The sequence below is a fragment of the Anolis carolinensis genome, chromosome 6, assembly GCF_035594765.1.
Source record: "Anolis carolinensis isolate JA03-04 chromosome 6, rAnoCar3.1.pri, whole genome shotgun sequence".
In the NCBI taxonomy this organism is placed as follows: Eukaryota; Metazoa; Chordata; class Lepidosauria; order Squamata; family Dactyloidae; genus Anolis; species Anolis carolinensis.
In genome coordinates, this window is record NC_085846.1 from 68374737 (window position 1) to 68387457 (window position 12721).

At 39.1% G+C, this 12721-nt stretch overlaps 1 protein-coding gene across 1 annotated transcript in view; it reads right to left on the bottom strand.

Annotated features, from left to right (window-relative positions):
• Positions 1-4657: 4657 nt before the first annotated feature.
• LOC107983016 (prostatic acid phosphatase) overlaps positions 4658-12721 on the bottom strand; it is a 38742-nt gene continuing 30678 nt past the window's right edge. Inside the window, exons 9-11 of the mRNA XM_016994674.2 lie at positions 12309-12415; positions 10076-10255; positions 4658-4859 (exon numbers count right to left, since the gene is read on the bottom strand). Coding sequence (XP_016850163.2) covers positions 10096-10255; positions 12309-12415 — 267 coding nt within the window. The 3' untranslated portion in view covers positions 4658-4859; positions 10076-10095. The remainder of the gene's footprint in view (positions 4860-10075; positions 10256-12308; positions 12416-12721) is intronic.

Here is a 12721-nt window from a genome sequence, read left to right on the forward strand (position 1 = left end):
GATAATCCAGAACGTTGGATAAGCGAGTGTTGGATAAGTGAGACTCTACTGTACTTGGAAATACACAGTAGCCTTCCTCTGCCTTGCACCATTTGATATGTAGTTGGTCTACAACTCTCATGATTGTGTAGCCTGGGTATGATGTAAAACACAAATAGTGCATATTTGGGAATGTTTAATGTGTGTAATAGATCTCTGTTACTCCTTGTTTGTTACAGTACATTCAGATTATTCATGAAGTAGCCATGAACACAGATACCATAAATGGCTCAAAAGACAATTAAATGGCTAATCAAGTTTGAATTCTAACTATATGACTTTGGGCTCTTCCATACAGCCATATAACCCAGAATATCAATGCAGAAAACTCACAATATCTGCTTTGAACTGGGTTATCTGAGTCCACACGGCCATATATCCCAGTTCAAAGCAGATATTGTGGAGTTTTATCCAGCTGTGTGGAAGGGGCCTAAGCTGAGGCTGAGACACCCAGGACGGATTTTTTAAAAGATAATTTACAGTTGGTTAAATCTGTGGATGTTGAACCCACAGATATAGAAGATTTGACCAAAGATCCTGGCATGGTTATTCCACATAACAAAGTCTCAGTGGATATATTGTGCAAGCTCTTCCCTTCAGTTCAGTTAAGAATATATTGAGGAAATTTTAGTGGGGTAACACCTTATCTCCTGTTAATCTCATTGGTCTACAGATATAGTGGACCCTTGTTATTCACTGAGATTTGGTTTCAGGAATCCCTGTGGATACCAACATCAAATAATGATTTTTTTCTTTGACTTAAAGCTTTTGATGTTTAACAAAACAATATAATTACTGATTTCATTTAAAAGTGATGATAGAAGATGCAGTTAGTGTAATTGGTGTGGATGCACAATTCTCTTTATTAGTTTGAATGATCTGAAGAGTTTAAGTGTATTCAATTAATAAAATTTAGAATCAATTAATTGAAATTAATTAAGTCTGAGTCTTGTGAGAGCACTCTACTTGGTGAAGCAGGCTGACAAAAATTAATTTACTGTGCAATAATTACCAAAGACATGTGACAGGATTTGAAGCTGTCCTATAAAGATCCAGATAAATATAGTGATTTGTGCTTCCAAGTAGATAACATCTAGTGCCACAAAAAAGTGCAACAATTCTGTTTTTTTCCTACCCTATTCATTTCCATACAAGGGACAGGACCATTACATGATGAAATACTCACATGGAAGCATTAGGCTTGATCGATCCACGAAAAATTTGATTCTAAACTCGTTGCAAAAGTAGAGGGGGGCAGCGTTTCGTTTTTGAAGGTATTTCCGAATTTGGCCCCCCCAAAAATTCGAAATTAACGAAAATTCGTTATTTTCTAAATTAATTCGTTAATGGCGAACGCGCAAGCGCAATTCCCAAAAACAGCACAGAGGGAGAGGACTTTACAGGACTCTCCCACCCTCATTTTTTGAGTGATCTCCTTCCAACTTGGTACAGTGGTAGAACACATTTAACACTGATAGCTCACCAAAATTTGGAACGTTTCCCTTATCCTCTGATTTTTGGCGAATTTTCATAGCTTTTATAATAAACCATTTTTTAATAATTGCAGAAATCTGTTCCTGGTTTGAAAGTCTTATTTCCTGTTAAATTGGGTTGTCTTTACTGTGAAAGTCATTGTTCTACTTCAGAAACTTTGTTTTTGTGGCTGAAACTTTGTTAAATTGGTGTGTGTGTGATATATACTGTGTATATATATATAGTCCCTGCATATGTGTGTGTGTGTTTGTGTGTGTGTGTGTATAGGTAAAGGTAAAGGTATCCCTTGACGTTAAGTTCAGTCATGTCTGACTCTGGGGGTTGGTGCTCATCTCCATTTCTAAGCCCAAGAGCCAGTGTTGTCCATAGACACCTCCAAGGTCATGTGGCCGGCATGACTACATGGAGTGCCATTACCTTCCCGCCAGAGCGGTACCTATTGATCTACTCACATTGGCATGTTTTCAAGCTGCTAGGTTGGCAGAAGCTGGAGCTAACAGCGGGCACTCACTCTGCTCCCGGGATTTGAACCTGGGACCTTTCGGTCTGCAAGTTCAGCAGCTCAGTGCTTTAATACACTTCGCCATCGGGGCTCATGTATATATATATAATATACATACACATCCACACAATGTGGAGAATATGTGGAAAGGTAGATAGATAGATAAGTTGGGAGCCACAGCGAAGGCACCTTCCTGGGAGCAAGGTCTAATAATAATAATAATAATAATAATAATAATAATAATAATAATAATAATAAATCCCTTACAATATCCAAGATGGGTACCATTATTGGCAGAGAAAGCCAAGCTGTAGGAGTTGAAATCCAATCATTTATCCTCCCTATAGAATCAATTTTATATGCATTTTTAGCTACAGAAAAGCTAAAATCAGGACAGTAAAAGAACAACACCCAGAAAATGGGAATTCCAGACAGGAAACAATCAGGGCCAGCTAATACCTCCCAACAAAGGATTCCCCCAGGTAGGAAGCAGCCAGGCTTTGAAGCTGCAAGGCTATTCAATGCTAATCAAGGTGACCAATTGCAACATTCACACTTGCCTCCCACAGACAAGAGTTCTTTCTCCCACCCTGGACCTTCCACAGATATATAAACCCCACTTGCCTAGCTTCGCACAGACGTCAAAACCTCACCGCCAGGCCCCTCTCTGTCTCTCTCGGTCTCTCCATTCCCGGCTCCATCCGCCGCCTTCCCGCCTCACAGAGAGACACCAGGCCTGAGCTGAGGCGAGGCGGCGGCGGCCATTTTCCCCCTCCGTCTTCCTCCTCCTCCTCGGCCTCCTTCCCCCTCGCCCCCTCCCATTGGCTGAGCCCGTGACGCCCCTTTTGCTGAGGGGCAAAAGGAAAGGGCCTGAATGGTTTGGGTGATTTGCAAAAGCTTTTTTTTCCTAACGAAAAAAACGACGACATAACGAAAAACGGCCTCTCGCGATTCGAAACCGCGATATCCAGACGTGTGGACAACCAATGCCGTATATTGCTTCAAAACAAACGAAAATAACGAATTAATAACGGTTAACGGGGAAAACGAATTATTTGAGCAAGCCTAGGAAGCATGCTAAAATTAACATTTTAAATATAATAAGCAAAAGCTTACATCTGATTAATGATACTATATTAAAAGGGAGTAATTTCAAAGACACTACTACCCCAAGTCTTCAAATAATCTTAAAGTTTTACAACTTTACTTGAATGTAAAATGACATAATTACATCATGGTTACATATTAGTTATATTACATGGATATATTGTATGGAAAATAGTCTAGGAGAAGGCTATTGTATTTTATATATTGTGCATGAAATAGAATTACTCTTAGATTGGCTGTCAATAGAATAGAAGCGGTATGCAGTGCTGTGCTGATCCCTCTGAGCTGATACACAGGTTGTCCTTATTTAATAGTACCAGAGGCGGTCCACTGGCGAGGCCATTGAGGCGCTCACCTGTGGCACATTATTACCGGGGGCGCTGTCAAGGTGCCCCCGCATGTGCCGGGAGTCCTGGCCCACCTGGGCCGCTTCACACGGCGCCAGGCCAAAGCAATCACTCCGCGTGGCACCAATCGATCGACTGCATGGACGGATGGGCCTCCCGTGTCCGCGAGGGCAATTGGAAGGTCTGTGCATGTGTACAGGCCCGTCGACCATGCTTTTTGGGCGATGGGCCTGTGCACGTGTGCAAGCCTTCCAATCGACCGCGCGGTTGATTGGAAGGCCTGCACACGCGCACAGGCCCATTGCCCAAAAAGCATGGTCAACGGGCCTGTGCGCATGCGCAGACCTTCCAATGACCCCTGCGGACGGGTGGCTGGGCCTTCCGTGTTGCGTACGCCGGCATGTGCGCTCTCCAGGGGGCTGCTGCTGCCGCTGCCGCCGCTGCATATATTTTTCAGGTAATTGTTTGGGGGGGGGGGCGCGCCAAAATTCTGGTCGCCTTCTCCCGAAAATTACCTTGGGACGGCTCTGAATAGTACCTCTTGTCATCTCTTGCCTCTGACTAGATTGTCTAAGGCTGATGGGAAGTTTAGTCAAAGGACATCTGGAGGGTTACAAGTCGCTAATGCCACTATAATATTTTTGAAAAGTTGACTAACAACAACACCCCCCTTCCCTAGCTGTCCATAGTCTGCATATTACCTATGTTGCGTGGGTTGTGGGCATCCCGCCTAACCATTTGTGATTTGGGTTGCCGTGAGTTTTCCAGGCCATATGGTCATGTTCCAAAAGCATTCTCTCCTGAGAATGCTCCTGGAACATGGCCATACGGCCCTGAAAACCCACAGCAATCCAGTGATTTCGGCCATGAAAGCCTTCGACAACACATCAGTGATTTGTTCTTAGATAATTCAAAATAATAGTTAGGGAATCTGAGGTTAAAGCAGAGAATTTTGATAAAACGGGCCTCTGAGAAAGATTACAAAATTCTATAGCATTTTGGAACAGATATTCTTAAAATCCAAATTTTCATTGTTGTCAAGCAGGCGGCAAGATGAATATCTGTTCACAACCTTTTTTCATAATGACACTGTAGCATAGGCCACATTAACCACAAAATTATATGGCAGCTGATTGCTTTTCAGATTAATTTAATGTAGCTTTACACGTTGATTTTTATACATTTTATTTGATTAGGAGTAATTGTGAAGAAAATGAGAAGCATACTGGATGATTACAAAGAAAACATAATGTAGGGTTCCTGGTGGTATATGTTTGCCATCCTCCTTCTTTCCACTTGAGATTATAATTTGCTGTTTTGCCATTCCTTTGACTTCTTTCTGACAGCAACATGGCAAAAAGGCAACAGTACTGTAAACATTAAGAAAATATATTTGGGAAATATAAATGTTCTTACTTCACATTATATATACACAAACACATTTCCATGCATTTTAGATAACTTTCCTAATACACTAGAGTCTCACTTATCCAAGCCTCGCTTATCCAAGCTTCTGGATTGTCCAAGCCATTTTTGTAGTCAATGTTTTCAATATATCATGATATTTTGGTGCTAAATTCATAAATACAGTAATTACAACATTACTGCATATTGAACTACTTTTTCCTGTCAAATTTGTTGTATAACATGATGTTTTGGTGCTGAATTTGTAAAATCATAACCTAATTTGATGTTTAATAGGCTTTTCCTTAATCCCTCCGTATTATCCAAGATATTCGCTTATCCAAGCTTCTGCCAGCCCATTTAGCTTGGGTAAGTGAGACTCTACTGTATTAGCAATTAAAATAGACAGGTATATGGCACTTTAAAGATAATAATTTCATGGATAGGCAGAATCTGCAGAAAGACTTTCCAGAGATGTGGGAGGAGAGTAAAAATTGGTATTTCAGGCCCCTTACACAGCTGTATAAAATCACACATTATCTGCTTTGAACTGGGTTGTATGGCAATGTGGACTTGGATAACTCAGTTCAAAGCAGATATTGTGGATTATCTGCCTTGATATTCTGGGTTATATGGCTGTGTGGAAGGGCCCTCTGTCTCCCTCACTACTATAACTTGCTTTCCAACAAATGTTTATCTTTCTATCATCAGAGTGCAACCTTTGAGATGGAGAGGGTTGCCTACAAATGCAGAATTTGGAAAACATTCTTTGTGGGACCCTAGCTTCCAAAACCCAGCAACCACCATGTTCACGCTGGCTGGAAGATTCTGGGAATTCCAGCCTCTGAGTAGAAAAGAAAAATAAGAGAAAGAAATGTGAGTGGACAACTGTGAGATGCCTGGAAAGCAGCCTGTTTCAGTGTTTTTCCCTTACCTTCTTTTATTTTTTAATTTTTTAATTAAGTTTTACCTTATAAGATAGAGTAAATTAACATCAAAAGAGTGAGAACATTTGATTGTATTGAAAGTAGGAAAACTGCGATTAAAAAAGGATCAAAAAGGGAGAGAGAGAGAGAGAGAGAAAACTAAAAACCAAAAACAAAGCTAAAGTGTCCATATTTATATAAAAATAAAAATAATAAATCTGGACAAATGGCGATATAAAAATGCAAAAGTACTTGGCAAAGAAACACACCAAAAAGCAAAAGCAAAAAAGCATTAGCACTGGCATTAAACACTTTGAGTAAGGTCGCTAGGTTAGAAGCAGCTGACATTGGTAATGTTCTAGCAAAGAACTGCCAAAAACTGTTAAAATTAAACAATAATTGTTGTTCCAGTACAACAGTTGGAAAATATAATAATAATAATAATAATAATAATAATAATAATAATAATAATAGCAGTAGTAGTAATACAAATAGTCAGGATTGCCAAGCAGTATGTCATCATTTGGTTAACAGAGAGATATAGAAGAATAATATAATCGTAACAGGATCCCAAAGTGTTGTGGGTAAAACAAAGGCCAAGATCTTATTACTGGTTGTGCAGTATAACATTATAGTTACATTGCAGTTTTTGAGACATACTATTGTTCAACTGACTGTGTGATAGGTAGTACATTCACATGCACTTCCATAGCTCAACCTGCCACCTAATGCTAAGGACTGCACTTTTAAATAGTTCACACTATCTTGTTTCTCTTGGATACAATACCACTCTTGCACAATCTCAATGAAAGATGTTTGCTTTTATGCCAGTATAAAACCTAAATATCTTAAAGGCACTGCATCCTGTCTTATCTTGGAAGCCAAGCAGAGTCAATTCTGCTTAGAACTTGGGTGGGAGACTACAATGAATGCTGTAGGCTGTATTTCAGAGGAATAAACTGACTGAACTATATTTAAATATTCCTTGCCTAAAGGTAAAGGTTTCCCCTGACGTTAAGTCCAGTTGTGACCGACTCTGCGGGTTTGGTGCTCATCTCCATTTCTAAGCCGAAGAGCCGGCATTGTCCATAGACACCTCCAAGGTCATGTGGCCGGCATGACTACATGGAGCGCCGTTACCTTCCCACCGGAGCGGTACCTATTCATCTACTCACATTTGCATGTTTTCGAACTGCTAGGTTGGCAGGAGCTGGGGCTAACAGCTGGTGCTCATTCTGCTCTCGGGATTTGAACCTGGGACCTTTTGGTCCGCAAGTTCAGCAGCTCAGCGCTTTAACACACTGTGCCAGCAGAGGCCCCATTCCTTGCCTATAAATATTCCCATAGTTGCCATAGAGCTGAAGGCTGGCCACACACACACACACACACACACACACAAACACAGAAGCAACAGGGCCAAATTCAGTATTACAGTAGAGTGTCACTTATCCAAGCCTCACTTATCCAAGTTTCTGGATCATCCAAGCCATTTTTGTAGTCAATGTTTTCAATATATCGTGATATTTTGGTGCTAAATTCGTAAATACAGTAATTACAACATAACATTACTGCGTATTGAACTACTTTTTCTGTCAAATTTGTTGTATAACATGATGTTTTGGAGCTTAATTTGTAAAATCATAACCCAATTTGATGTTTAATAGGCTTTTCCTTAATCCCTCCTTATTATCCAAGATATTTGCTTATCCAAGCTTCTGCTGGCCCGTTTAGCTTGGATAAGTGAGACTCTACTGTAGTACTTTTTTTTTTCGTGTCAGGAGCAACCGGAGTTGTTTCTGGAGTGAGAGAATTGGCCGTCTGCAAGGACGTTGCCCAGGGGACGCCCAGATGTTTTGATGTTTTACCATCCTTGTGGGAGGCTTCTCTCATGTCCCAAGATGGAGCTGGAGCTGATAGAGGGAGCTCATCCGCGCTCTCCCCGGGTTGGATTTGAACCTGGCAGCCTTCAGGTCAGCAACCCAACCTTCAAGTCACAAGGCTTTTATCCCCTAGGCCACCGGAGGCTCACTGTAGTACTGTTAAGGAAGTGATCAACCTGGGGTTTTAAAGAATGCAAAATCAAATTTATAGACTTTTAAAAATACCATTCCCACTTCTAATATCATCATACCTTTTGAGATACCACACAAGACATGGGTATGAAGAGTGTGAAAAGTTACTATTTGGATTCTAACATCCATAATCCCCAGACACTATGGTCATGCTGAATAGGGAATTATGAAAACAACTGTCCAAAGAAGGAACTTCTTGAAGTGCTCCAATGTATATTTATCACATCTGCTAAATTACCAGCAGCAATAAGATCTACTAACTGAAAGGTTGCCAGTTCGAAGCCCTGGATCGGAGTGAGCACCCAACTGTCAGCCCAGCTCACTGTTTATTAAGCAGTTCGAAAACAGCTTATAGCTGTATGTAGAGAAATTAGGTACCCGACACCATACAAGAAAATACCAGAAAATGCCCTGCGACCAAAAGGAAGGAGGAAATCCTAATGGCTCTTTGTCATAGAGAATGAAGCGACAGCACCTTCCTGTGGCTGGATTTGAGCACAATACAAAGAAAGGATTCCCTGAAATGCACAGGCAAGAGGCCACTATAACTAGAAATGTAATCCAATAATATAAACCAGGGGTCCCCAAACTAAGGCCACATGCGGCCCATCAAAGCCATTTATCCGGCCCCCGCTGCTGCAGCAGCTCCCTCCTCCTCCTTCATCCAGTGCATGCCTTCCAAAGCTTTTTAAATTTATAATGGTATTTTTATTATTCTTTTATTAATTATTAATTATTAAGGGGTGCTTTGCTAGTGTTTTTGGTGCACAAAAGCAGAAGGGGGTTGGACTAAATAGCACAACGGGTCTCTTCCAACTCTTTGTTGTTGTTGTTGTTGTTGTTGTTATTATTATTATTATTATTATTATTATTGGCATATTATAACACAGCAAATGAGATCTATATGCTGGATTTCGAATCACAAAATCACAAGTCGAAAGCTTCTCAAGCGTTTAGGACTCTGTGATATATTATTATTATTATTATTATTATTATTATTATTATTATTATTATTATTATTAACAATAACATTGAGGCTGGGTGGCCATCTATCAGGGGTGCATTGTTTGTGCTTTTGGTGCACAAAGGCAGAAGGGGGTTGAACTAAATGGCCCATGGAGTCTCTTCCAACCCCTTTTATTATTTATATAATGATGATTATTATTACTGTAATTAACACTGAGGCTCTATTTGTTCCCATTTTGTTTTTTTACTTCAAAATATGATATGTGCAGTGTGCATATGAATTTGTTCATAGTTTTTTTTTTAAAAAAACTATAGTCCGGCCCTCCAACGGTCTGAGAGACCATGAACTGGCCCCCTGTTTAAAAAGTTTGGGGACCCCTGATATCTTCTATATATATAAAAGAGTGATGGCATCACGGCAGTGGACAAAACAACAAAAGTAAACACCCCACAACCTCGAAAATTGACAGCACAACCCCTCATCCATGCCTCTAAGTTGATACAACAAAAAGAAAAGAAAAATAAAGTCCTAATTAGAGGGAGAGGAATAATTGTTTTTATCCAATTGCTGCCAGTTAGAAGGCTAAGCTCCGCTCACTTGGTCTCCTAGCAACCCACTCAGCCCAGGGGACCCTTTACCTTAACTATCACCAATTCCTCAATACTTTATTTCCCATACCACCATACTTCGCCACAGCAACGCGTGGCCGGGCACAGCTAGTAAACTATAAAACAGTAATTTCTATATATGCTATTGTCAGAGAACATTCAATGTGCAACCAAGGATTCAAAACTGAATATAGAGTTTTACTTTCTATGAATGTATGTGTGTTGGTAACACATGGATTATATTTTGGTTTAGAGACGTGTTTTTGAAGCATTTAGTATATTTTGAATCTTTATCATCCTTGGTTGCACATTGAATGTTCTATGACAATAGCATATATATAAATTACTGGTTTATAGTTTATATTATTGGATTACATTTCTAGTTATAGTAGCCTCTTGCCTGTGGATTTGAGCACAACCTCCAAGTCACCAAAAGCTGGACATCGACACAACATACTTTCTTTCTGTCTGTTCTGTCCTGTCTGTCCAAACAGCATTTAATGTTTGCCGTGTATGTGTACTGTGATCCGCCCTAAGTCCTCTTGGGGAGATAGGGCAGAATATAAATAAAGTGTTGTTGTTATTATTATTATTATGCAAATACCTTACCTGTCATTTATGATTCTGTCCTAGACTTTGTTACATTCTTCTTCCACATTATCTGCTAGGATAGGAGAAACCAGTTTTTTAAACTTCTCCAGTGGACATGCCTTTTCACAGCCAGGTAAAGTGAGCAGACGACGTTCAGCATTGACATCAGCCCGATAGTACATCTCAATGGTGTAGCCACTGATTTAGTGGTGCCCCCCAAAAGAGAAGAAAGTTAGAAAGTTTGAAATTTCTTTATTTTTATAAATGCAGACCTCTGGTACATATGCGCAATAATAAATATTTATTTCAAAACTGTTTTGAAAACCCTTGGGTGCAGTTCTCTCCTGCTTATAAAGAAAGGCCGAAGATGCCTTTCTGACTTTTGGTACAGTAGAGTCTCACTTATCCAACACTCGCTTATCCAACATTCTGGATTATCCAACACATTTTTGTAGTCAATGTTTTCAATATATCATGATATTTTGGTGCTAAAATTCGTAAATACAGTAATTACTACATAGCATTACTGTGTATTGAATTACTTTTGCTGTCAAATTTGTTGTATAACATGATGTTTTGGTGCTTAATTTGTAAAATCATAACCTAATTTGATGTTTAATAGGCTTTTCCTTAATCTCCCCTTATTATCCAACATATTCGCTTATCCAATGTTCTGCCGGCCTGTTTACGTTGAATAAGCGAGACACTACTGTAGTAAGCATGGCAATTGATCTGTAAATCCATTTCAGGTTTTGGACAACTTTACAGAAGCTATCTAAAGTGATGAACTTGGTCACAAATAGGGTTCAGAACTCTGGTGGGCTTTTAATATCCTGGATCAAAAGCTCTGATTGACACAGGAGTCATCAAATGCCACTGGTTATAAGTCAACATCTGCAGTGTTTGGTGTCTTTAACCAAGTGGCGATAAACTGGAAATTCAATTTTATTTCAGCACACACAATGGAACAATATTCTAAACTGTATCTAAAGGTAGCCGGCTTCTTCAGTTAGGCATATTTAAGTTACAAGGATTGAAATGAGCAAATGTTACTAAGGTTTGCATGTGGGGTTTCTTTGTTAGATCAGGAGTTGTGTGAATTAAAATCGGTTATGAATTATGTCAATTGGATACAAATGGACATGCACGCATGGATGGAAAGCATTCATAGGGATACCTCTTCACATTGTAACCTGTTGATACATATTTTCATGTATCTTGCAAATATGTTTGCATATCGCCCTATCCATCTAGCAATTCAGCTATGTACCCTAAACTTACCATCTATAAGAATTGGAATCTTACATAGAATTGGCATAACACAGAAATACATGTAAGCAAAACAAAAAAGAAAGCAGTCACCATAAATGCGATCCAACCCTTTTTGTCTCCTTTTGTCTTTCTTAAGTACAGTAGAGTCTCACTTATCCAAGCTAAACAGGCCAGCAGAAGCTTGGATAAGCGAATATCTTGGATAATAAGGAGGGATTAAGGAAAAGCCTAGTAAACATGAAATTAGGTTATGATTTTACAAATGAAGCACCAAAACATCATGTTATACAACAAATTCAACAGAAAAAGTAGTTCAATACACAGTAATGTTATGTTGTAATTACTGTATTTACGAATTTAGCACCAAAATATCACGATATATTGAAAACATTGACTACAAAAATGGCTTGGATTATCCAGAGGCTTGGATAAGCGAGGCTTGGATAAGTGAGACTCTACTGTAAATGTAAAGCCAAATCTAGGAAAATAGTTTTCAATAGCATTTGAACATCACATTTTCAAGCATAAAAGATACACAACGGATTCTCTTCACATCTTTGAACATACAGTAGAGTCTCGTTTATCCAACCTTCACTCATCCAGCGTTCTGTATTATTCAACAATGTTTTTGTAGCCAATGCTTTCAATACAGTTTTGGTGCTAAATTTGTAAATACAGTCATTACTGGATAACGTTACCATGTATTGAACTACTTTTTCTGTCAATTTGTTGTAAAACATGATGTTTTGCTGCTTAATTTGTAAAATCATAACGGAATTTCACATTTAATAGGCTTTTCCTTAATCCCTTCTTATTATCCAACATTTTCGCTTATCCAACGTTCTGCCAGCCTGTTTATGTTGGATAAGCGAAACTCTATTACTAATTTTGGGGAGAAATGGTATGTTCAGTCTGGATTCAAAATACGAGTAGTGTTTCAGTAAACCATTGTTGATTATTTAATGTTAACAATACTTGCCCATTGTCTTCTTTATATAGTTCAAAAAACTGGGAAGCAGCATAGGAAGGCAGATGTGCCTCAAAAACATTAAGGGCTACTTGGAGGGCAGCTATTGTCATATCATGCTATGTAAAGAAAGAAAATAAAATTGTAAAACCATCATAATCGAAAATATGTTAGTGAACACAAATAGTACTACTAGAAGTAATTGTGAAGCTGATGTTGGTGATGCCACCTTTCTTTCAAAGTTTGTGAGAGGCCCCATCTACACTGCCATATAACATCCTGATTAACTGCTTTGAACTGGATTATATAGCAATATATACTGACATAATCCAGTTCAAATCAGATTACCTGGATTATCTGATTTGATAATCTGGATTATATGACAATGTAGATCCAGTCAGAGAGGCTCCAGTTAATCTCAAGTG